Source organism: Polypterus senegalus, chromosome 6 (genome assembly GCF_016835505.1).
Source record: "Polypterus senegalus isolate Bchr_013 chromosome 6, ASM1683550v1, whole genome shotgun sequence".
Taxonomy (NCBI): Eukaryota; Metazoa; Chordata; class Cladistia; order Polypteriformes; family Polypteridae; genus Polypterus; species Polypterus senegalus.
In genome coordinates, this window is record NC_053159.1 from 37,022,279 (window position 1) to 37,048,204 (window position 25,926).

The following is a 25,926-nucleotide window of genomic DNA, read 5'->3' on the forward strand; positions in this document are numbered from 1 at the left end:
CCACCGTATTAGCTGACAGACTGAGGAGATCATTCCTCCCTCACACTATGCGACTCTTCAATTCCACCCGGTGGGGGTAAACGTTAACATTATACAATGATATTGACTGTTACACCTGCCTCACACTCTCCACCTTGCATTTTTTAACATGCACTGCTTTTTTTATTGCTCTTTAATCAATATTGTTTTTATCAGTATGCTGCTGCTGGAGTATGTGAATTTCCCTTTGGGGATTAATAAAGTGTCTATCTATCTATCTATCTATCTATTACAAAGGTGATTTCAAGTCGATTCATTCAAAGTTAACAACTGCTAAAAATCTTGACTCTCCATTGCCATCAAAGCCAAAATCCAGCACTGCCTTAGTATGCAATATGGTGAGATTGAAGAAATGTCTACCAACAGCAAATTACTTTTACTCACTCAAAAGCACAGTCATGGTCTGTCCTTATCAAATTCTGAAAAACTGCATCTCCATTAAAAAATGGCACTTTACTCTATTCAACTATGGTTTGGCTTTCTAAGTTAGATTGCAGTGTTTTCTGTTTCATTTTACTTTTACTCTTTTTTTTCTTAAACTTTAAAAAGTACTTAATGCTGATTGTTGATCAGTACTTTGAACCTAATGACAATATGCAGGTGGACAAGAATGTTGGCTTTTACAAACATGTAAGACTATACACTGATAAACAATGTACTTCCATCAGTTGGTCTCAGATTTATTGTCACATATGGTGTACTCAGTAAAATGAAGTGCATCACACCACCCCTGTCTAGCGGCCTGAATCTCGCTTTATAGATTATGTCAAAGTCAGGCAGTGTGGGTTAGTGGTTAAGGCTTTAGACCTCAAACCCTGAGGTTGTGGGTTCAGATCCCACCAGTGACAGTGTGTGACCATGAGCAAGTCACTTGACCTGCCTGTGCTCCAACTGGAAAGCCAAAACAAATGTAACCAATTGTATCATAAATGTCACAAGTCACTTTGGATGAAGGCCTCAGCCAAATAAGCAAATGTCAAATACAACAGGTAATGAGAAGCAAAACAGCTGAGTTTCCTTTCGAATATGTTACATCTCATGTGTGAGTTTGTAAGTCAGTCATTCTCCAACCCGCTATATCCTAACATAGGGTCACGGGGGTCTGCTGGAGCCAATCCCTGCCAGGAACAAATCCTGGGCAGGGCACCAGACCACCGCAGGACACACACACCAGGCACACACTTGGGACAATTTAGGATCGCCAATGCACCTAATCTGCATGTCTTTGGACTGTGGGAGGAAACCGGAGCACCCGGAGGAAACCCACGCAGACACAGGGAGAACATGTAAACTTCACACACGGAAGCAAACCCAGGTCTCCTTACTGTGAGGCAGCAGCACTACCACTTCGCCACTGTGCTGCCCGTGTGTGAGTTTGCAATAGCGAAATTTACTAAAAACAGGTACTGTATTTGGGTTTGGGAGTTTCTTAAGAATGTGTAGAATGAAATTAAGGATGATTGCACCTTAAGGGTAGGGCAATACATCCATCCATCCATCCATTATCCAACCCGCTATATCCTAACTACAGTTCACGGGGGTCTGTTGGAGCCAAGGGCAATACATTTCTCAGAAAAGGGTCCAGAAAATAAAATAAATAAAAGTAAAAGGGAAAAGTGTCTTTTGTAAATGCAACATGTTTAAGCACAATTCAAGATGAGACAAAATTTGCTAAAGCCTGTGTGCATGTGTGTGCGTGTGTGTGTGTGTGTCCTCACCCTGTGATTGACTGGCACCCCATCCCGCCATTGTTCCTGCCTTGTGCCCAATACTTGCTGACGTAGGCTCCAGCTACCTCATGACCCTGCTCAGAATAAGCTGGGCAGGAAGGTGGATGAATGGATGGATGAATGGCTGACTATCTGTTCATTTCTACGTACTACATGCCTGCTCGGTATTCTCCCAAACTGAAGCACATACATGTTTTATCAATCTAGCAGCAGTAGGCAATCTTTGCATAAAGAAATCACCTTCCTTGCAGTGACAGAATAAAAGAGATTGTAAGTGTAACTTTTTCAGTTATTGTTGCCTAGTTGTCTACAGAACAGAGACATCTATTCTCATCAGGGCATCAGCAGTCAATAATGTTAACAATGGGTGCCTGGAGAGAACTTTCTGAGGTGAATCGATGCAGAGGAAGATGAACAGGGTAGCTGGTCTTCCATTAAAGTGGCTGAATTTCACAGCAATGGTTGGCTTTGTGTTTTTACTTTCTTAACACAACATGGATATGCTGTTTTGTAATATGTGTGTCATTTCAAGATACAGAACAATACTTGATCACAATTTAGCTTGAAAAATTGACATAATCTGCAAGTTTTAAAGCTTTTTATCATTCACCTATGGACTCGTTTTACTCTTGTGCCCCATTCTAAGCTGCAAGAACAGACAAGATATGTTTATAGACTTTGTTAAATGGTGCAACTCTAACCACCTACAACTGAACACCAGCAAAACCAAGGAGCTGGTGGTGGATTTTAGGAGGTCCAGGCCCCTCACGGACCCCGTGATTATCAGAGGTGACTGTTTGCAAAGGGTGCAGACCTATAAATACCTGGGAGTGCAGCTGGATGATAAACTGGACTGGACTGTCAATACTGATGCTCTGTCCAAGAGAGGACAGAGCCAACTATATTTCCTTATAAGGCTAGCGTCCTTCAACATCTGCAATAAGATGCTGCAGATGTTCTATCAGACGGTTGTGGCGAGCACCCTCTTCTACGCGGTGGTGTGCTGGGGAGGCAGCATAAAGAAGAGGGACGCCTCACGCCTGGACAAACTGGTGAGGAAGGCAGGCTCTATTGTAGACACAGAGCCGGACAGTTTGACATCCGTGGCGGAGCGACGGGCGCTAAGCAGGCTCCTGTCAATAATGGAGAATCCACTGCATTCACTGAACAGGATCATCTCCAGACAGAGGAGCAGCTTCAGCGATAGACTGCTGTCACCGTCCTGCTCCACACTGTGCGACTCTTCAATTCCACCCGAGGGAGTAAACGTTAACACTACACGATGTTATTGTCTGTTATACCTGCATTTTTACCACTCTATAATTTAATACTAGGCTGACCCGCCTTTTAAGGCGACCGACTTTTAAGTTGACCACTTCTTAAGGCAATTCAATATGTAGATCAATTTGATATTTTATACAAACTCATTAATTTGGTTATATTGCATTTGAGCGGTATTACTTTAATACTCGTAGTTTCTGTTATTTTTGTGAAGAAATTTAAACTTTTTTTCTATATTGAGGTCGCCCTTTTGAACCCCCCTGATATTTACTACGCAGTGAGGCATTTGTACTCCATCAACATTAATTATTTCCAGAGACATAATTTTGTCTAAAGCAAGGGAACGATGGGAGCACCAGAACTCTGCTCACGTCATGTCGCTTCGTACCACAAGCTGCAAGTAGTAAGTCTGTGATAAGCGGAATACCGCTACGCTTTCCACTTACGGGACGGAAGGACAATCCCGACCGCTTTTATATAGTAAGAAAGAATAAGAAGATATCGCACAGTCTGGAGTAGAAAATCATTTTTTACCTGGAAAAACGAAACTACAAATCCCATCGTGCATTGCAAAATGGACGGGCGTGTGTGAAACTCCGCGCCTGCGTAGCACTCACGGGACGGAAGGACAATCCCGACCGCTTTTATATAGAAGGATTGTTTTTTATCAGTATGCTGCTGCTGGAGTATGTGAATTTCCCTTTATGATTAATAAAGTATCTATCTATCTATCTATCTATCTATCCACCTATCTACCTATGTTTAAAATTTACAGAAAACACTCCTCTTTAGAATGCAGTTTTATGTTGCAAATTAACGTACCATAATTGTGAAGAAATAACTTTGACTGAAAAAATACCAAATTTATCCTTTAGATTTAATATTGTACTGTAGTCTTGTTTGGACTGTAAAGGACATTGTTTTATTATTGTAAAGAAGATTCCATCTTTGGTAAGAGTATGAGATGCTCCACAGATACTTTCTTATGGACAGATTGAAGTGTCCTGATGTAGTCTATTTCATCTGTTGAATTATTTTGTTGCAACTGTAACTGTGCCTTTGTTATAAACCACAACTTTGTGTTTGATATTTGAAACAAAAAAAGCTACATTCACACTGCAGCTCCATTCCCAGTTCTTCATTCATATATGACAAACATTTAATATTTTTGAAGAACTATAGTTAGCAAAAAACGTCATGGAATGAAACCTTTTCAGAAAGTACTTAGCTTGTTCTCATAACACATCCAAACCGTCCACTGACTCCGGTCCTTTGGGCCACTTGTTTCTATTCACAGAACACCAGCAGTAAGAAATGCGCTCAAACCAACAGCTCTGATCTTTCATGTCTTGATTCTCTTCCTTGCCATCACAAACTTACAAATTCACACACATTCTCCACTGAAATGAAGTAAAGTAGACCAGAAACCAGCATCTTTTAGTATGTATCTGTCTGAGAAATTTGTTTTATTCATTTTGTGCATGTGGAGCACATTAGGGATGCGCAGGTTTGGTTTAATAGTAAACTTTGAGCGGTCAAATAAAAAAACAGAAACAAGGTAAAAATCAGGATCAAGTCACATTTAGCTACATTGGGGTCCTAAAAGACCCACACTTCTTCAGGCAAGAGTGGTTTATGCTAACAACAAGATCCAAAAATCATTAAATGTGTGAAAATGCTAAATATGGGAAGATCAAATCGGGGTTCTATTGTAACGACTTTTTTCCTCCGATGTCGTGGGAGACCCAGGAGTTTTGCATTTTGCTACTATACTTAAAATGGCATATGAGGACTGACACACAAGAAACCATGTAGTTCACTGAAATGAATGTGCTTCTCTTTTATCAACTGAAGGTGAAGTAAAGGCCAGTAAACAAATTTATTGTAAGACAGAGATCGGGGAATGAGGCTATTTGGAAATTTGAATGACTTTGATGTGTCATTATGATAAAATGGAAACAGGCCTGAAAAACAGAGACACTTCCTCAATCAGGCCTGCCCTCCGCAATCAATAGGTATGGGTTATGGAAGCTGCCAACTAAGGTCACTGAGAGGGCAAAGATTATTGTGGTTCATGGCTATTCTAGTGTGGTGATCGACCGAGGTGACCCCCCCAAGATGCCCTAGGTTAACGCTTTCTCAGCATTTGATTCAGATAACTGCCCACTATCATGACTCGCCCCAAGCGATTACCTAAAGTTTTCTTGTGCCAGTCTGTTACAACGTAAAGAATTACAGAAGCTGGAGAAAATGTTGACACAATTACTCTACAAATATGGCCTCTATGGAATAATATTAGTAAAGAAAATACTTACGAAAAGTCATGATTTGCCAAATAGCATTTTCAAAGAAACAAACAGAGGAACTCACTGATCTAAATGTAAAGTGATCAGTGTGGCAACATCCATAAATCATCCAGTTTGATCCATCTCTACATTTTAGCATGCAGGACATATTATGCTTTCCGAATATTTTTAAGCAATAGAGACCAGGACAAGTTGAAGGTAAGATGGATACCGCTTTGATGGAAAGGAGAATAATACTGTTGTAAGCTGCTGACATTTTATGGTGGACGTGTGACTGGTGGGGAGGGTAGCAAGATGGGGGTTTGAGGGTTGGTTGACACCCTGAGTGAATTCCTCAACAGAGATAATGGATGCTGCCAGATACTGTAGTCCACACAAGACGTAAGACGTGACAGAGAACTGACATTTCAACAGAGCAATGATTCGGTACACCAAAACAAAAGCAACAGTGAAGCAGCTCATTGACGTGACTGAGTGACCCATTTAAAACCCAACAAAGAAAAAGATTTGGATGAGAAGAACAAGAACAAAATGTACATCACCTATTGGACAAAGTTATCAGGCACCTATCAAAATTGATGAAAGACTGTTATAACTAATAAGTGTTCTGCCATCGGCAAGATGAACAGACCAAAAGTAAATGTAAGGACAAAGAAATAAAATGTGGTTAGACAAAGCAGAGGGTCAAAGCCAAAACATAAACCAATCTTTTCTGCTTAGCCAGAAGGTTTGTTGAAACTCAAAGGAGGAAAAACAAAGAAGATTCACAAGCCAGAAAATTCACTCAAAAGACGTTGCACAAAGAGCTCTTAAGTTGTCCACACACCCAGACAGTGAGTGCCTGTGTGAGACTGACTGACATGGTCCTGGTAACTCCCAGGTAGCTGCTCACATTCGGATTGTAAAGTGGTGACATCCGAAAAAGAAAGAAAATCAGCTTGTGGTGAAAATACAAATAAAGATGGTCGAAATTTTATCATGATGAAAATACTTCTAATGAGAAACTAAGTTCGCTAAAAGATTCTCTGAGTTTCAACCACAAAAGACCTGTGGAAAAATGTGTTATGTTCAGGAAAAATTGAAAATAAACTGCACAAAAAAATTCAAGTCACACTTTGAAAACACATCAGATCTCAATAGGAAAAAAATCCTGCTGGATATCTCTACTGATATGAACTGGTATTGGTAATGTGTTAGGAACAAAATGATGCCACATCATTTGATGGAAATGAATTCAAAGACACCCTGAAAATCAAAGTAAAAAAAATGATGCAGCAGGCTAGTCCATTTTGCCGAAATTTCATTGCAGCAGCTCAGAATCGTACTTAGTAGTTTGTGTGGCCCTCACGTGCTTGTATGCATGACTGACAGCTCAGCTCCTAATGAGATGACGGATGGTGTCCTGGGGGATCTCCTCCCAGATCTGGACCAGGGCATCACTGAGCTCCTGGACAGTCTGAGGTGCAACCTGGCGGCGTCAGATGGACTGAAACCTAATGTCCCAGAGATGTTCTATTGGATTTAGGTCAGGCGAGTGTGGTGACCAGTCAATGGTATCAGTTCCTTCATCCTCCAGGAACTGCCTGCATACTCTCACCACATGAGGCTGGGCATTGTCGTGTACCAGGAGGAACCCAGGACCTACTGCACCAGCATATAGTCTGACAATGGATCCAAGGATTTCATCCCGATACCTAATGGCAGTCAAAGTGCCATTGTCTAGCCTGTAGTGGTCTGTGTGTCCCTCCATGGATATTCCTCCATAGACCATCACTGAACCACCACCAAACCAGTCATGCTGAACAATGTTACAGGCAGCATAACGTTCTCCATGGCTTCTCCAAACCCTTTCACATCTGTCACATGTGCTCAGGGTGAACCTTTCATCTGTGAAAAGCACAGGGCACCAGTAGTGGACCTGCCAATTCTGGTATTCTATGGAAAAAGCCAATCGAGCTTCTCGGTGCCAGGCAGTGAGCACAGAGCCCACTAGAGCATGTCAGGTCTCAGGCCACCCTCATGAAGTTTGTTTCTGATAGTTTGTTCAGAGACATTCACACCAGTGGCCTGCTGGAGGTCATTTTGTAGGCTCTGGCAGTGCTCATCCTGTTTCTCCTTGCCCAAAGGAGCAGATACTGGTCCTGCTGATGGCCTGACCTTCTACGGTCCTGTCCAGCTCTCTAAAGTAACTGCCTGTCTCCTGAAATCTCCTCCATGCCCTTGAGACTGTGTTGGGAGACACAGCAAACCTTCTGGCAACGGTACGTATTGATGTGCCATCCTGGAGAAGTTGGACTACCTGTGCAACCTCTGTAGGGTCCAGGTATCACCTCATGCTACCATTAGTGACACTGACTGTAGCCAAATGCAAAACTAGTTAAAAAACTTTAAACATTAGCTCCTCTGCTACTTAACTGACCAGATCAATAGCCCAGAAGTTTCATTGACTTGATTCTATACTCCGATTCAAAAGTGTTACTTTAATTTTTTGGAGCAGTATAAAATGAAGCCATGACAAAAAGAGGTGTTTTGAAGCTTTGTCCCAAAAGTGGTGGTAGACGTACGCAACTGATAATTTTAGTATTTTCTTACAGTAAATGTTTTTGTGATGCAATATTTCTGTTGTTCTCTGTGTTGAAAATTAGGATTATGTTTACGTCACTTCCTATATTGATGCATTTTGAATTGTATCTCTTTAGCAGCAGATTGTGAAAATGTAAAAGAATTTGTATACTTTCACAAGACACTGTGTCTCCTGCTTTGATTTCTACACGTTGTCGTGGGTGGTGCACTCAAAACAACTTGGAGAGCACAGTAAAGACGTACGTAGAGTGTAAACTTGTGTCACAACAACAGTCTGTTGCCACCTAAAGGCGCACCTGAAGCTCCTTGTTCTTCATCTCATGTTAATTTTTAATCAAAATTTTAAATGTTTCCATGAATGGTAAGAATAGAAGCAGTGGACATAATTCTTACTGGTTGTCTTCTGCAGAAAGTCTGCTGACAATAATAGTTTTGGTCTCACTCTGTGTAGTTGTAAAGCCATTCTCAACCTTCAGACTTTGGGATTTTGATCAGTTTGAAACAATGTGAAAAAGTTAAGTATCTTATGCTATCGCTCATTATACCAAACATAAGATAGTTGGCAGATTACCTGGCTGAAAAGAGGCTTTCCATCGATTTCTGGGAGTGCACCGATGAAACAGAGGGGCTTCTCAGCGGACCTGCAACCACAAAAGCCAATTGAACTATTAGTCTTGCTTTCAATATCAATCAACAGTATTGTATTTAATATGAGATACTGATAGGATCTATGCTTGTATTTTTCATTATGTAAATCTACAGTTCCTGAGTTATACTAACAAAGACGCTTAATAGTAATGGAAAGCTTTGACACTGATTTTTGTATTTCATAATTCTTCTCTTTCTGACATATGCGACAGACTTCTCTGGCAAGATGGATAGATGGATAATCTTGTGATTTGGACCCTCCTGGGGAGAATTTTGGAAATGTAGGAAGTGTGAAATAGCAGGAATGGATGCTCGGTTAGTGCCACCATTAGTGTTACAGTAAATGCCAGCACCACTGTCAGTGCCAGTACATGTGCCAGAGGTAGTTTTAGTTCAGTGGGGATGCCAGTGTCAGGATTAGAGAAGATGCTAGAATCATTGTCACTGCTAATGTCAGGACCAAGATTATTTTCGCTATGCTATGCCTATGAAAGTATTTTGGATTTCATTTGGCTTTTTTGGCACTGATTAATAGGAAAAGACTCTTTAATGTCAAAGTGAAAACAGATCTCTGCACAGTGGTCTGTTAATTACAAATATAAAACACAAATTAATTAATCATATAAACAATTACCCCTCTTCAATATAACACAGCTAAATTATCACTGGTGGAGCCAATTGGCTTTAGAAGTCACATAATTGATTCAATGGCGACCACCCATCTGGGATTTCTAAGGATTGTAGTATAAAGGCACCTCATCTGGAAGGTCTACCTAGTAAGTATGGAGGCGTATCCTACACAATGAAGACAAAAAACACTCCAAGATACTAAGACAGGGGATGGAGACAGGGGAATATGCAAGTCACTGAATACCCCTTGGAGTCCAGTTAAATCCGTCACTAAGAAACAGAAAGAGTATGGCACAGCTGTAAATCTGCATGGAGGAGGCCGGTGGACGTTCCACACACAGGAGAATTTACAGTCATTTCCTTAAGTATTTAGACTTTAGTATATAGACTGTGATACAATTTTCAGAATATTGGTTCTGTGCAATGGATTTGAAATGAAACAAGATGTGATTAAAGTGTAGACTTGAAATTTTAATTTAAGGTGTTTAGCAAAAACATTTAGAAAAGACAGCCATTTTTATACAAGCCCCATTTTCAGGGGCTCAAAAGTATTTGGACAAACTATCATGAATATAATGATGATTTTAAATATCTGGTTGAAAATCCTTTAAAGTCAATGACTGCCTGAAGTCTGGAGCCCATGGCCATCTCCAGATGCTGGGTTTCCACCCTAGCGATGCTTTGCCAGACCTTTACTGCAGCTGTCTTCGTGTGCTGCTTGTTCGATGAACTTTCTGCCTTCAGTTTTGTCTTCAGCAAGTAAAATTCATGTCCAGTTGGGCTGAGGCCATTTGATTGACTCAGTCATTGAAGAATAGTCCACTTATTTGAGTTGAAAGCAGTTAGATTGCTGTCACAGTATGTTTTGGCTCATTGTCCATCTGTAGTCTGAAGCCTCATCCTATCAGTTTTGCATCATTTGTCTGACAGTATAGCCCTGTACATTTCAAAAATCATCTGGCAACTTTTGTCATCAGTCATCATCAATAAACACCAGTGACTTCCACTGGTAATCACGCATGCCAATGCCATAACACTGCGTCCACCATATTTCACAGATGAGGTAGTATTTATCAGATCATGAGCCATTTCTTCTCTTCTCCATACTCTTCTCTTTCCATCATTCTAGCATATATTGATCTTAGTTTCCTTTGTCAAAACTGCTGCAAAAATTGTCTTTTTTTAATGTTTTCTGGCAAGTCTAATCTGTCCTTCCTATGCTTGAGGTTTTTCAGTGGTTTACACCTTGTGGCAAACCCTCTGTCTTTACTTTCATGAAGTCTTCTCTTGATTGTAGACTTTGGCCATGATAGGTCTATCTCCCAGAGAGTGTTCTTACTTTGGCTAACTGTCGTGAATTGTTTTTCCTCCACCAATGAAAGAATTCTGCGATCATCCAGCACAGTTATCTTCTATGGTTGTCCAGGCGTCCTGGTGTTGCTGAGCTCTCCAATGTATTCCTTTTCTTTAAGAATGTACTGAATGGTTGAGTTGACCACTGTTGGTGTTTCTGCTAACTCTCAGACAGTTTTTTTCTCTGCCTGATGATGGACTGTTTTTACTTGCATGGACAGCATATTTGGATCTCATATTGAGAGTTCACAGTGAGAGCTTCCAAATGCAAATTCCACACTTGGATTCCACTTCAGACCTCCTACCTGCTTAATAGTTCGTGAAATAATGAGGGACTTGCTCACACTTGGCTATGGAACAGCTTGTTAGTCAAATGTCCAAATACTTTTGAGCCCCTGAGAATGGGGGGACCCTTTAAAAAAATGGCTATCAATCCCTAAACAGTTCATACGATATTTCTGTAAAACTCTTTGAATTATTGCTGAAAGCCTACACTTCAATCATGGAATTATTTCTTCATTTCAAATTCATTGTGATAGTGCACAGAGCCAGAATTATGAAAATTGTGTCACTGTCGAAATACTTATGGACATAACTATTGTAAAGGTTTAGCCCTCGACACAGACAGACCGACACTAGATGTCCTTAAACACACATGTTCAATATTTTCCTCAGAGTCTTTCTCCTTCTTCTACTCCTCCGTCGCCCTCTCTCCTTCTCTCACAAGCTCTGTCTTCGGCTTGACTAATGGGGTGAAGCAGCCCCTTTTATAATGCCCCGGATGTGGTCCAGATGCTTTGCGATGATTTCCCAGCAGCACTTCCGAGTGTAGCAGAAGTGCTGCAATCCAGTCCTCCACAATCCTCTGGGAGCCCCCTGGTGATGGCCACGGGCCCCAACAGGGTTAAGCTTCTAAGCTCTGATCCCATGACCCTGATGCAGACCAGGGCAGCTGCCATCTTGTGGCCCAGGGGAGGTATTGTCCCTCTCCCCGTGCTTCCAGGCATCCTGGCTGTCCAGACTCCCCAGCCGTCCGGCACACTGTATACTCCTGAAACTGCTCAAGTACAGACAGGCAATCTCCTTTGAGCTAATACATGATTTCTAAAACCATTTTGCAGCACCAATGATGATTTAGGGGTGTCATATTAAAGTAATCAATTATTTTGTGTTTTATATTTGTAATTAATTTAGGCAAGTTTGCAGAGATCTGTTTTCACTTTGACATCCAAGGGTCTTTTTCTATTGATCAATGTGAAAAAAGCCAAACTAAATTCACTGTGTTTTAACATTGCATTATTGTAAAATATAAAAATTTCTAAGGGGATGAGTATCTTATTGGTACTGTAGTAGTGCCAACATCAGCACCACTGTCAATGTCAATCAGTACCAATGTCAATGTCACAAAATGGACAAAAGGAAGTACCAGTCACTATTAGAATCCATGCCAGTCCAACAGTCATACTTGGGGCCAATGTCAGCACCCGGTTCACTGTCAATGTATTACTAAGTGTTCTCCATTATCAGAGACCAAGCACTGGGCATAGTGACAGTGACAGAATCATGGTCAGGGCTGATGGCAGTACCAGAATCATTAGTATACTAGTTGAGCAAAGTCACTATTAGCATCAATGCCAGTGGCAATATCAATGTTAATATTTGGGTCTAAGGCAATCTTGGTGTCAGAATCATTGCTGATATCAATACCAGGTCATCACCAGCACCAAGATTAATGTCAGGATCAATATCGAGCAAGTGTTGAGGTCAGAACCAAGAGTGACTAAGGAAGTGGGTTAGTGTTTGAGGTTCTATTAAAGCCAGTACTGGCATGTAAAGGAGCGTGAGTGTCAGTGCCAGTTTAAGAAACTACTTAGAGGTACTGTATTAGAGTTTATACCAATGCCACATTTCTGTATAATGTTTCTTATTGGTTGTTCATGTGGCACAGGCTCAGTTTCGAGGTTTCCTGGTATAGCATGGAGCTATATGGCAGGTCTAAGTCTCTTGGGTGTAGCCTTTCATGTGTTTGCATGAAATCATACAGAACGTCACATAGATGGAGCTTTTCATCTCCAGTAGGAGAAACCCCCCCTCCCCACACCCTAAACATACCTGAGCAACTTTACAGTGGAAAACAAGACATTGCCGCAGTTGTGCCTTGTGTCTCCAGTCAGGACCAAAACCGTGACAGCTTCATGTTCTCCACAGAGGGCAAGAAGCTCTGTGCTGACATTATTCTGGAGCCAACAACTGTCAACTCTGTGCCTACATGCTGTGCTGGACTGGATCCATGATGCAAAGTGACAGACATACCAATGCAAGAAAAATGATAAGGGAAAACAGAGCTACAGAAAGCGGCTGATACCTTCTGGGAAGCTGCATCTCTCCCATCCTGAGGAGGAAGGTGTGCTACATGGAGAAAGGTTATTGTCTTCAGCATCTATAAAGCAAACAGAGCACCACAAGAAAAAAATTAAATAAGCTTGTGATCATGCGCATGCCATGTGGGTCTTACATGACACTTGATTCTAGTTGGATTATTTTGCCTACTACAGAAGCCTCCACCAACTATATACATAATTGATTAACTGTCACGGTGGCCAGCTTCTTCTGTATAGAGCCAAATAGCTCAGAATGAATATTCACTTGGAGAACCATCAGATTTATAAACATCAGATCAGCTCTGGAGTCCCGTTAATTCTGCCTACATAAAAATTGTACAAACTGGACTCTAAGCAGTTAAACAGCACAAACTGCTGAGAAGTAAGAAGCGTTTGATTTCATGCGAATCACAGCCGCCCAGGAGACTCCTACACTAACTTCCCACGCCTTTTAGACTGGCAGAGTCTGCCACCATAATCATGTCTCGTGTGTAGCATTTGGGTCAAAGCCAAGTGAATGTTGTGGATGGTAGATGATGGGCTGCGGATCCAATATTTCAAAGTAGGCAGCGAATGCCTTTAGCTGAAATTAAAATGAGTGTTTGCACCAGAAAACTAAATACAGTGTGTCTCTGTGCATGGGTCTGTGTATACCTTCCCTTATAGGATACGTTTTGTGCGTAGTCTTCACTTAGGCTGCTACTTTCAGCTTGGAAGGCTGTAAAAAGTAAATAAAATGAGAAATTCTTCAAAGCTGGAAGCAAGCTTACTCAGAGAAGAGAAGCCATCATCTGTCCCATCTGATGTGCACCCAGACTGGGAGCGCCCTAGTCCCACAGAGTACCCACGGTGCTTTCGGCTGCCAGACAGGGAGCCTCTACTGCTGTTCGGCTTCAGTCCATCACCTGAAAAATTCAGAAATTAATCCTCTTTTTGTTCCACTCTGTGTTCAGAAAGCATAATTGTGCAGTTCAATTCATGTGTGTACATGTAAATATGTGCATACCTATGGCACCTCACATTCTCAAACTTGTTAATCCAGTTCAGGGAGACTGGAGTCAGAGGCTACCCTAGCAGCACTAGGTGCAAGGCATGGAATAGACAGACAGGGCACCATCAGATGAACACGGGGCAAATTTACAGGACTCAATTAACTTAACCTGCATGGACTGTTTACATTTTAAACTCAAGAGAAGGATTCTAAAGTCAGACACAAGCCCATTGGCTAAACAGTAAGGACAAACTGTGCAACAGAAGTGAAAAGGCAGTATGCAGAAGTGACACGGAGAGACCTCGGAGTCGGGTACTGAGTGAATGTAGCTGGTGTTACTAACACCCCCAGGAAACTCTCCTGATATATATTTTGAAAGCCACACCCCACCCCAAACTTGTGAGAAGCAAACCAACTATAATGATAGTTGAAAGATATTTTTTTTAAGTTATCAGATTAACACGTGCTTAACCAGGACTACTGCCCCATCAATGTGGCATCCTGAGTTTAAATCCTACACCATGTCCATGTCCATGTGAAGTCTGTACCAGCCAACTGTGTGTGGATTGGTGTCCCTCTACAGCACTTGTGTTGGATTAATTGGGGTTCCAGTTTGGTCCTGTGGGAGTCTGGGTGTGTGCACAAGTGGGTCCTGTAATACACCGGTGCCCCAATCAGGGTTGTTTTCTGCCTTGTACCCAACACTGACAGGATAGACTCAGCCTCACATGAGCCTAAATTAGATTAAGCAGGTTTGAAAGGGCTGTATTATGCTTTTGAACCTTTCAGTCCTTTACAATCCTGCTTGCCCTCTTCAATCACAACAAGGAGGTGATGTAATAGTTCCTAGAATTAAAAAGGTCACAGACTAGCAATACATCATTTTTCGTAAAAAGCTCCCCAATTATGGAATAGCCCACTCACAGGTGTGTGGGATTTCAGCTTACTATCAACTTTGAAATCCAAGCTAAAAACATATTTATTTGGTCAAGCCTAAATATACACTCACTGAGCAAATTCTTAGGACCCCTATACTAATGCTGGCCAGGGTCTCCCTTTGTTCTCAAAACAGATGTTGGAAGCATTTTGTTGAGATTGTGAACCACACTGACATGATTGCATCACAATTTCTGCAGATCTGTCACCCTGCAACTCTCCTGTTCGGCCACATCCTAAAAGTGTTTTACTGGATTCAGACCCGGTGACTAGGGAGGCCACTGAAGAGCACTGAACTCACCGTAATGTTCATGAAAGTAATTTGGAAGCAGGGACGTGCGTTCAGGGGAGGCAGGTGACGCTCTGCTCATGAAAAGTAAAACTAATAATGATGACATAAAATAAATGTATCCACTGGTCTTTGCTATAAATTTGTTTTCTGTATGGTTCCAATAATTTTGATCATTTTTATAGTCAAAAAAACTTTTTTGGTGCATTTTCTGTTCAAATACAGGGGAGAAATGTGAGGTGCGACAGCGACACAACAAGCCGAGACTCACCTCGGACTGTGCTGTCCCTCACACACAGGGTTGATGCATGAAATTGGCATGTGCCTGTTGCTTTCTCTCTGTATGTCGCCAATATAATGTTTACAGACACGTTTATTATACACCCTGACTTTTCATAGTCTGGATAATATCTTTATTGAATGTGTGTGACATATTTAGTCTTGGTGATCAGACAGTGAAAAGGCACAAGGTGAGGCAGACAGTACCTTGCCGCCCTGAAGGGGGCAAATGTGAGCCCAACAGGTGCTCGTTGCTGCTCTTCTTCTATGCGGTGACTCTCGGTGCCAATAAGTTAGCGATATCAGAAAGTCAAGTGCACTGCAGTGAGTGGTCCATTTATTTTCATATTTTGTTCCAACTGACTGTCAGAATGGATGAGTAAGATTTTTAAAACCAAAGAAAAATAAGAAGGACTTTTACAAGAAAGTGGAGGAGATTTTCCTGACTTTTCACGGTCTGGCGAATATCTTTAATGAATGTGTGTGACTTATTTAGTCTTGCTGATCAGACAGTGAAAAGGCACAAGGTGAGGCAGACAGTACCGTGCCGCCCTGAAGGGGGCGTATATGAGCCCAACAGGTGCTTGTTCTGCTGTTCTTCTTGGTGATAATCTTCATTGAGGCGGAGAGACTTTTAAAACTAAAGGAAAATAAGGAGGACTTTTACAAGATAAAGTCAGAGATTTTCGTGAAGAAGGATAGGCCCATTGACTTCATTTACAAATAAAGGTAAGACCATAAACGTTTTTTAATTTTATACGAAATGGGATCGGACTAAGAAAAAAATTCCAATATTTAAAAACTAAATTTTGTCCTTAAATAAAATATTCTTTTGTTTTTTTTTTTGTTATCCTTTTGTTGAGCATTCCTTATTAAAATTGATTAAAGCATTGGAATTTTAAAAACTAAATATTTCAATTGAGGCCAAAACTGAAATCCATTTTTTTTGTACACCACTCAATATTTTCATCTATATTGTATGAGTAAGAATTGTGGAATTGCAACGGCAAATTTAGACACATGGAGGGTGCAGAGCAAATGCACTCCCTCCGCTCTCTCTCGCCACTATAAATGTAATTTTCTTTCTTAGCTAAATATGTTCCTTACCGATGTGTGTGTAAAGAATGCTGATGAGATATGAAACATAACTAGTAGTCAATGTGCATGCTGCCAAATGAACAGTGAATAAGTTACTCTTTTGGGTTCATTTATTTGTAAATCTGACTTTGAAGGAATCAGTGCCTCACCAGCCATGAACCTCACCGCACATCACTGTTTGGAAGGACTTTTCCTTTGTGACATGGTACATTATCATGTTGGAAGTAGCCAATAGAAGATGAGTAAATTGGATCCATTAAGGGATGCCCATGGTCAGCAACAATACTCAGACAGGCCGTGGCATTCAAGAGATGATTGATTGGTATTAACAGGTCCAAAGTGTGCCAAGAAAACATTCCCCACCCCATTATACCATCACCGCCAGCCTGGACTGTTGACACAAGGCAGGCTGGGATTCACTCTGTAGTAGGTTCCAAATTCTGACTTTACCATCTGTGTGCCTCAGCAGAAATCATAAGATTCATAACTCCAGGCTACATTTTACAGTCTTCAGCTGTCCAGTTTTGGTGAGCCTGTGCCCACTGCAGCCTCATCTTTCTGTTCTTAGTTTTCAGAAGCGTATCCCAATATGATCTTCTGTTGTTGTAGCCCATCCACCTCAAGGCTTGATGTGTTGAGCATCCTGAGATGCTGTTCTGCTCACCACAGTTGCCATAGCCTTTCTCTTAGCTCAGACCAGTCTGGCCATTCTCCTCTGCCCTCTCTCACTAACAAGGCGTGTTTGTCTGTAGAACCGCTGCTCACTGGATGTTTTTGGTTTTTGTTACCATTCTGAGTAAATTCTAGAGACTGCTGTGTGTGAAAAATTCCAGAAGATCAACCATTACAGAAATGCTCAAATCAACAATCATGCTGCGGTCGAAATCTCTTAGATCATATTTTTCCTAATTCTGGTTTTAGTGTGAATATTAAAGTGAAGTTCCTGACCTGATATTCATTGTGCAGCTACCACATGATATTTGCATTTATAAGCAGGTTTACAGGTGTTCCCAATAATTTTGCTCTTCCTTTGCAATTTACACATTATTTCTATTTTCAGAGTTACCTACTAATTCTTTTTAATTTGCCTTTTCTATCCGACCTTTTGAGGTAGACTGTTTGGTATTTGGAGGTCCAGGTTTAGAATTCAGTTCTTTCTACTGGTTATAAAATCAACAGCCTATCCTGTGAAAAAGATTTTCAAGTTCAGTCCTGCAGTAATAACCCCCCATTTCACCAACATCTGTGGCTACAGGTTGTCGTCCAAATAAATTTCTTCTTTTACTAGCTGTGTTAAGTGAGTCTAAATAATGAATATAGACTTCAGTGTTAATGTTTGCAGTGTGCCGTCTATTGGAATATAATTTGTAATGCATGTAGTAATGAAATACATTGCATTTGTCATTCCAACAGATGGCACATTACACACATTTACATTACTACAAATGTTTGTCATGCACCATCTGTTGGAATAACAAATACAGTGCATTTTATTACTTAAAATGTTTGTGATGCACCATCTTTTGAAATGTCAGAGACATAGCACCAGATAGACACACAGACAGACACACAAACACTTGTTGTCTATGGACTCCTCCAACATTTATTGCCCAGTTTCTTTGTGTTACTCCAGAAATTACAAAATGGTAATGCTAAATGAAAAATAGATGAAGGATGATTTTCTCTATTATCAGGGATGGATTAATGTGAGAAGAAGGCTAAGAGAATGGGGGCAGCATTGTTGGCGCAGTGGTAGCGTTGCTGCCTCGCAGTAAGGCGACCTGGGTTCGCGTCCTGGGTCCTTCCTGTGTGGAGTCTGCATGTTCTCCCCGTGTCTGTGTGGGTTTCCTCCCACAGTCCAAAGACATGCAGGTTAGGTGCATTGGCAATCCTAAATTGTCCCTAGTGTGTGTCCTGCGGTGCCCTGCCCAGGATTTGTTCCTGCCTTGCACCCTGTGTTGGCTGGGATTGGCTCCAGCAGATCCCCGTGACCCTGTGTTAGGATATAGCAGGTTGGAAAATGACTGGCTAACAGAATGTTTTGTTATATAGCACGATGTGTAGAGGAGGTTCTGCTCAAGCTTTATAACACACTGGTGAGGCCTCATCTGGAGTACTGTGTAGAGTTTTGGTCTCCAGGCTAAAAAAGGACATAACAGCACTGGAACAGGTCCAGAGAAGAGCAACTAGGCTGATTCCAGGGCTACATGGGATGAATTATGAGGAGAGATAACAAGAGTTTTCAGTTTAAGCAAAAGAAGATTAAGAGGTGACATGATTGAAGTGTTTAAAATTACAAAGGGAATTAGTCCAGTGGATCGAGACTGTTATTTTAAAATGGGTTCATCAAGAACACGGGGACACAGTTGGAAACTCGTTAAGAGTAAATTTCGCACAAACATTAGGATGTTTTTCTTTACATAGATAACTAGAGACACTTGGAATAAACTACCAAGTAGTTTCGTAAATAGTAGGACTTGAGCGACTTTCAAAATTCAACTTGATAGGACTTCCTCCACAGGGGGAACGGCAACTAACACCTCAAAGATAATTACAAAGTTTATAACTGATCACAACTTATCAGATCCCTGGAGGTTTTTAAACCCAAATTCAAAAACATATTCTTTCTACTCACCAGTACATCATTGCTACTCAAGGATTGATTACTTCTTTATAGATAATAACTTCTTGCCTAAGATTAAATCTTGTAAATACGATGCTATTGTTATTTCGGACCATGCTCCTATGATCTTGGAGCTGAAATTACTAAGCCCCATACACTCACCCGAAGATGGCCTCAACCGCTTCTATTAGATGACGAGAATTGTACTGAATTTATATCCAAACAAATCAAATTCTTTCTAGAGACAAATACATCCCCCGAGATCTCTGCAGGAATACTCTGGGGAAACTCTTAAGGCCTTCTTAAGAGGACAGATTATCTCATATCTTTCCCACAGAAATAAATCCGAGCGAAGAAAGTAGCAGAGATAAAAGCGAAATTACTAAAATAGATGAAGAACATGCCAGACTACAACGCGAGACTCTACATAGGAGGAGGCAGGCTCTACATTCAGAATTAAACCTCTTGACAACTAAAGAAACTGAACAACTAATTTACAAATCCAGACATCATTATTATGAACATGGAGAGAAAGCTAATAAGCTTTTAGCACAACAAATTCACAAGCAAGATATGCATACGCAATCTCAGTAATCACTAACACGAACGGAGATAAAATCATCGAACACAAAAATATAATGCACACTTTTAGAGACTACTATAAATCCCTATATACTACTGAGTTTAAAGAAGACAATATACAATCTAATGCATTTCTGGATACATTACAGATACCACAAATTGACGCTTTTAGTGTGGAGGAACTTGATAAACCTCTGTCATTATCAGAATTACTGGATGCTATAAAGTCACTCCAAGGTGGAAAAGCAGCAGGCCCTGATGGCTACCCTGCAGAGTTTTACAAGAAATTCTCCGCTCAGCTAGCTCCCTCCTATTAGCAACATTTACAGAAGCCAGAGATAACCAATCTCTTCCACAAACCTTTCGCCAAGCACTAATCACTGTCTTTCCAAAACAAAATAAGGACTTATTACAATGTGCATCATACAGACCAATTTCACTTCTGAATAACGACGTTAAAATACTCTCTAAAATCATAGCTAGAAGGATGGAGAAAGTGCTCCCTCGTAATATCACAAGACCAAACTGGATTTATTATTATCTTCAAATCTTCGACGCCTGTTTAATGTAATATACTCACCAACTAAATCAAACACCCCAGAAATATTATTATCATTGGATGCAGAAAAAGCATTCACATGATTGAATGGAAATACCTTTTTACTATTTTGGAGAAGTTTGGGTTTGGCCCAACATTTGTGCATGGATTAAATTACTGTATACTAACCCAGAAGCTTCAGTTTGCATCAATAACATTTGCTCAGACTACTTTAAACTAGAGCGTGGCACAAGACAAGGATGCCCTTTGTCACCACTGCTGTTTGCAATTGCCATTGAACCACTGGCAATACATTGTCGAAATACTGATCAGATAAAGGGGATTAGCAGAGAAGGACTGGAACAGAAAATCTCATTATATGCAGATGACATGGTACTGTATATATCGGACCCAGAAAATTCTGTGCCTGCAGTCTTAGCAGCACTCACAGAATTTCAAAAGCTCTCTGGTCTCAGAATTAATCTGAATAAAAGTGTACTCTTTCCAGTGAATTCTCAAGCATATAATATTAGATTAGACACCCTACCTTTTATCATTGCAGAACAGTTTAAATACCTCGGGGTAAACATCACAAGTAAACATAAAGCTCTTTATCAACAAAATTTCGCGTCTGCATGGAAAAAATTAAACAAGACTTGCATAGATGGTCAACCCTTCATCTCACACTAGCTGGAAGAATTAACACTGTTAAGATGAATATTCTTCCTAAGCTCCTTTTTTTATTTCAAAACATACCAATATACATTAATAAATCATTCTTTAAGCAATTAGATTCAACAATAACCTCATTTATTTGGAATTCAAAACATCCACGCATCAAAAGAGCGACCCTACAAAGACAAAAGGCAGAAGGTGGCATGGCTCTACCTAACTTCCAGTTTTATTACTGGGCAGCAAATATACAGGCGATAAGAACCTGGACACAAATAGAAGAACATACACAGGCATGGACCGCAATAGAAGTAAAATCCTGCAGTACTTCTTTGTATTCCTTGCTCTGTGCTCCAATAAACACACGTTATCGGCAATACACTAATAACCCAATTGTGCTCCACTCACTTAGAATCTGGAACCAATGTAGAAAGCATTTTAAGACGGAGAAGCTTCTTCTGTGGCACCCTGCAAGAGAACCACCTCTTTCAACCTTCACAAACATATGCAGTTTTAATATCTGGAAAAATTTGGAATTAACTTGCTTAGAGATCTTTATATAGACAACGTCTTTGCATCCTATGAACAATTACATTCCAAATTTAACATTCCAGCTACAATTTCTTTCACTATCTTCAAATGAGGAACTTTGTTAAACAGAACCTTCCAGATTTTCCTCATCTTGCACCCTCATCCACTGGAAAAATATTGCTCAATTTCAAGGAGTTAGACTCCATCTCTACAATATATAAAATCATTTTACAATCCCTTCCTTTCAAAGATCCAAGAGGACACTGGGAAAATGATCTCTCAATTAATATATCAGAAAAGGAGTGGAAAGTAGCAATGCAGAGAATTCACTCGAGCTCCATATGCAAAGCATACAATTATACAACTCAAAATTTATATATCGAGCACATCTGTCTCGACTAAAACTCTCCAAAATGTTTCCACGGCATGATCCAACCTGCGAGCGTTGCAGCCAAGTCCCAGCCTCACTGGGTCACATGTTCTGGGCCTGCACCAAATTAACATTATTCTGGACAAAAATTTTTAATTACCTCTCAGACAGCCTTGGACTCACAATCCCTCCTAACCCATTAACAGCTGTGTTTGGGGTTCTTCCAGAGGGGCTTAAAGTGGAGAAGGACAAACAAATTGTGATTGCATTCACTACACTGTTGGCACGCAGACTTATTCTGATAAACTGGAAGAACCCAAACTCTCCTCTTTAAGTCAGTGGGAAACTGATGTGTTATATTATTTGAAATTGGAAAAATCAAATACTCAGTTAGAGGATCTGTACAGACTTTTTCAAAACATGGCAGGATCTAATCAGTAACATTTTAAAATAAGTTTATAAAGCACAGAGAATTTATTAATTTAGGTATGTTTACAAGCCTTAAATTTTACACGTTTGGCTTGCTCTCTCTCTCAGGGTGGGGATCGATCTGTCCTTAACATAATTCTTTTTTTTGTAAAAACTTGATTGCTATGTATGGATTGTAATAAAATTAATAAAAATAAAAAAAAATGTAAAAAAAAATTCAACTTGATGTTTTTTAGAAGAATTAAGTGGATAAAACTGGCAAGCTTTGTTCGGTTGAATGGCCTACCCTTGTCTCAATTGTTCTAATGTTCTTATGTTTAAATCTTGGTGTTTACCCTGCAGTGCACTAATGCCCTGTCCAGGTGTTGTTACTGCATTGCGCCCAAAGCTTGCTGGGATCCAGCTGCCCCGTAACCCTGTCCTGGATGAATAAGATAGGAGGATGGATGAATGGATGGATCTAAGCTTTAATATTTTTGTGTTAATGTTCAGGTTGTTTAAGCCATTATTTGCCAATAAGTACACAAGTGGATAACACTGAATTAGCTGCTGCACTTTAACATTCAGTGTCATTTGCAACTATGCCACCTCCATTGATCAATATTTGTCAGTGTTTTGATACAATTAAGGGGAAATCTCTGGAGAAAAGAGGATTACAAGGCATTGGTTGGCACGGTGGCACTACAGCCACACAATAATGAGACAAGGGTTCACATCCTGGGTGTTACCTTCATGGAGTTTGCATGTTCTCCCCCTGTCCAAAAGGGTTCCCTCTGGGTGCTCCAGTTTCTTCCCACAGCCCAAAGACATGCAGGTTAGGTGGACTGGCAATGCTAAAGTGGCCCTTCTCTGTGTATGCCCTGTCCATGTGATGTTCCTGCCTTGTGCCCAGTGACTACTAGCATGGGCTCCAGCTGCCCCTCAACCCTGTCCTGGATGAGTCAAGCCAAGTCAACCTGGGGAGCATGCACTGGTACAGCACGTTGCTGCACCCACCACACAATGAAACAACTCGGGATCCCAGTTGGCAACCCCCTTGGCAGACACGCGGTCCAGTCCCAGAAATTACCTTCTATTTGCTGCAGCCAGGTTTTACATGGGCGACCCCTTGGCCTGGTCCAGCCACTTGGGTCCCCAACAATTAGGATCTTATGTGCCGGATCACCCTCTGGGAAATGCGCCACAGAGACACAGTACCGAAGGAGTCCAGTCTTCATCTCAGGTCACTGGATAGCATCCATGTCTTGCAACCATACAGCAAGACAGGAAGCACCAGGACTCTAAAGACTTGGACCTTCGTGCTTTTGCATAGATATACACCTCATGACCCCCCATACTCTCCCAATCTGTCTCCTGACTCCATAGAAAGAGTCACCAGAGACATGAATATCACTGCCAAGGTAAGTAAACTTCTCAACAAGGTTGACACTCTCTCCACAAACAGACACACTGCTGATGGCCTAAGAGGTCATTAAAGGCCTGGATGTTGGTTTTTTATCCAGGACACTCGCACGTCCAGACACTCAGACTCCTCGCTCAGTCTCTCGACAGCCCCAATCAGAGCGTCCATTGACTCCAAGAAGATCACAGCATCGTCACCAAAGTCAAGATCTGTGAATCTTTCTTGACCAACAGATGCCCCACAGCCGCTGGACCCCACAACCTTACCCCCAGTCCATACGAGCATTAAACAGAGTAGGAGCAAGAAGACACCCCTGACGAACCCCAGAATCAACTGGGGAGAAATGCAGAGGTCCTGCCTCCACTCTGCACAGCACTCACAGTACCAGTGTAGAGGCCGGCCATGATATCCAGCAACCTGGATGAGTGAGTTAATAAAATTGATGGATGGATGGATGGATGACAAGGCAAAGTTAAACTTTTAAAGCTATGGCAAAAAAAAAAAACTCAGTTTCTTATAAGTTTAAATGTCACACTGCTACACATTTCTAAATGAAAAATAGAAGAAAGAAAAAAAGGTCAGCTAATTAAACAATAAGATTAATTAAAGATAACGAATACGCATGACTTAACATTCTGATATGTTCAGGGACTTAATTGATTTGAAAGTGGGAGCATTTTGAATTTTTTTAGTTACTTCATCAAAGAATCAGTTATCACATTTTTGTTTATTAAATATTTTTGTAACAGTGAGTCATATTCAAAAATAACAGTGCTAATAGAATGCAGTTGCATGTGTTAGTAGATTACATTAAACACATGCTTTAGGAAAGCACTTTACAGCATCATGAGATTAAGAGCGTAGCCCAGATAGGCTTCTGGTGGCTCAGAGCTCTCACAGGCAGCAGATTCCATTTCAAGGGATGTGAAAATGGCACCGGTTGATCTTCTATTGATAGTTGTCAGAGGGTTTAATGACAAATTTCTTAAAAGCAACATTATTGTTAGAAATACCTGTTGGACACGGTGTCTCAAGGTAAACTTATTGACTGCTTTGGCCCATGATGGAGAGCAGGTCTGGAGCTTTGCAGATACATTTGATTTTGATTTGATTTGACCTACTTTATTAATCCCTGAGGGAAAATTGTCTTTTTGCATGAAATTTGGGGGACAATTTTCAGGCTGAATGACAGTGTCAGAGAAATTCAGAATCATTAGAATGTACAGATCATGCTGCCATGAGGTTGTTTTCAGTGTAACATAAATAGTGACGTCTGTGGCATGCGGCCTGTGGTGGAGCTCAGCCAGGATGCCCAGGAGGACCGGAGGAGGGCTTGTGCCTCCTCCCGACCACAAGGGGGCGACCGCCCTGGTTGTGTTGGGGGCCACGGGTAGAGGGCTTGGAAGCTCAACCCTGTAGGGGCCAGGCGGCGCCCTGGTGCCTGAAGAACCCTGGACCTCAGCACTTCTGCCACACCAGCAAATGCTGGGGGGAAAAAGACTGGGGACATTTGGAGGGCTTCCGGGTGCGCAGCCGGCACTTCCGCTACACGGGGGTGTGTCCGTGGGGGAAGCAGCTGGAGCCCATCCGGGCTGGTATTTAAGGGGCCGCCTCCCTTCATTTAGGAGCGAGAGTCGGGTGGAAGAGGACGGAGCTGGAGAGAGGAGTGGAGGCGGCCAGAAGGAAGGCATCGGTGACTGTGAGGCCTGGACTTTGGGGGATCGGTGCTGGAGGCACTCGGTTGTGCACTAAAACAAACTGTAAATATAATTGTAAATAAAATGAGTGTGTTGGGTATGAAACCGTTGTCCACCTGTCTGTGTCCGGGTCCAGTTCCACAGGATGTTTCGTTTCACTCTATGCCTGCAGAGCAACATTTATGTACTTCAATTCCTTTCCTATTTTCTTTCATTAATTTTCAGATAAGTGACTATTTGCTTTTTTATTTTACGATTAAGTTGCCTGAAGCAGCAAAAGGAGCACAATGGTGTACCAGATACCTACACATGATCAAATCCTTGGCATATATTGGGGATCTAGGTGACAAATAAGTCAGGTCAGGTCAGGATGGGGAGCATGCACTGATACAGTGTATTGCCGCACCCACCATACAATGAAATAGCTCTGGATCCTGGTTGGCAACCCCCCAGGCAGACACACGGTCCAGTCCCACCCTCCAGAAATGGCCCCGTATCTGCAGCCGGGTTTTACATGGGCATCCCAATGGTCTGGTCC

The 25,926-nt window shown here is 41.3% G+C and overlaps 1 protein-coding gene across 5 annotated transcripts in view; it reads right to left on the bottom strand.

Moving 5' to 3' along the window:
• vwa5b1 (von Willebrand factor A domain containing 5B1) overlaps positions 1-25,926 on the bottom strand; it is a 173,586-nt gene that overhangs the window by 14,777 nt on the left and 132,883 nt on the right. For 3 of the 5 annotated variants that reach the window (XM_039755843.1, XM_039755844.1, XM_039755842.1), the window contains exons 18-20: positions 13,722-13,856; positions 12,936-13,010; positions 8,511-8,580 (exon numbers count right to left, since the gene is read on the bottom strand). In XM_039755843.1, the coding sequence (XP_039611777.1) occupies positions 8,511-8,580; positions 12,936-13,010; positions 13,722-13,856 (280 nt within the window). The remainder of the gene's footprint in view (positions 1-8,510; positions 8,581-12,935; positions 13,011-13,721; positions 13,857-25,926) is intronic. The other 2 variants (XM_039755846.1, XM_039755845.1) reach the window with 2 other exon arrangements.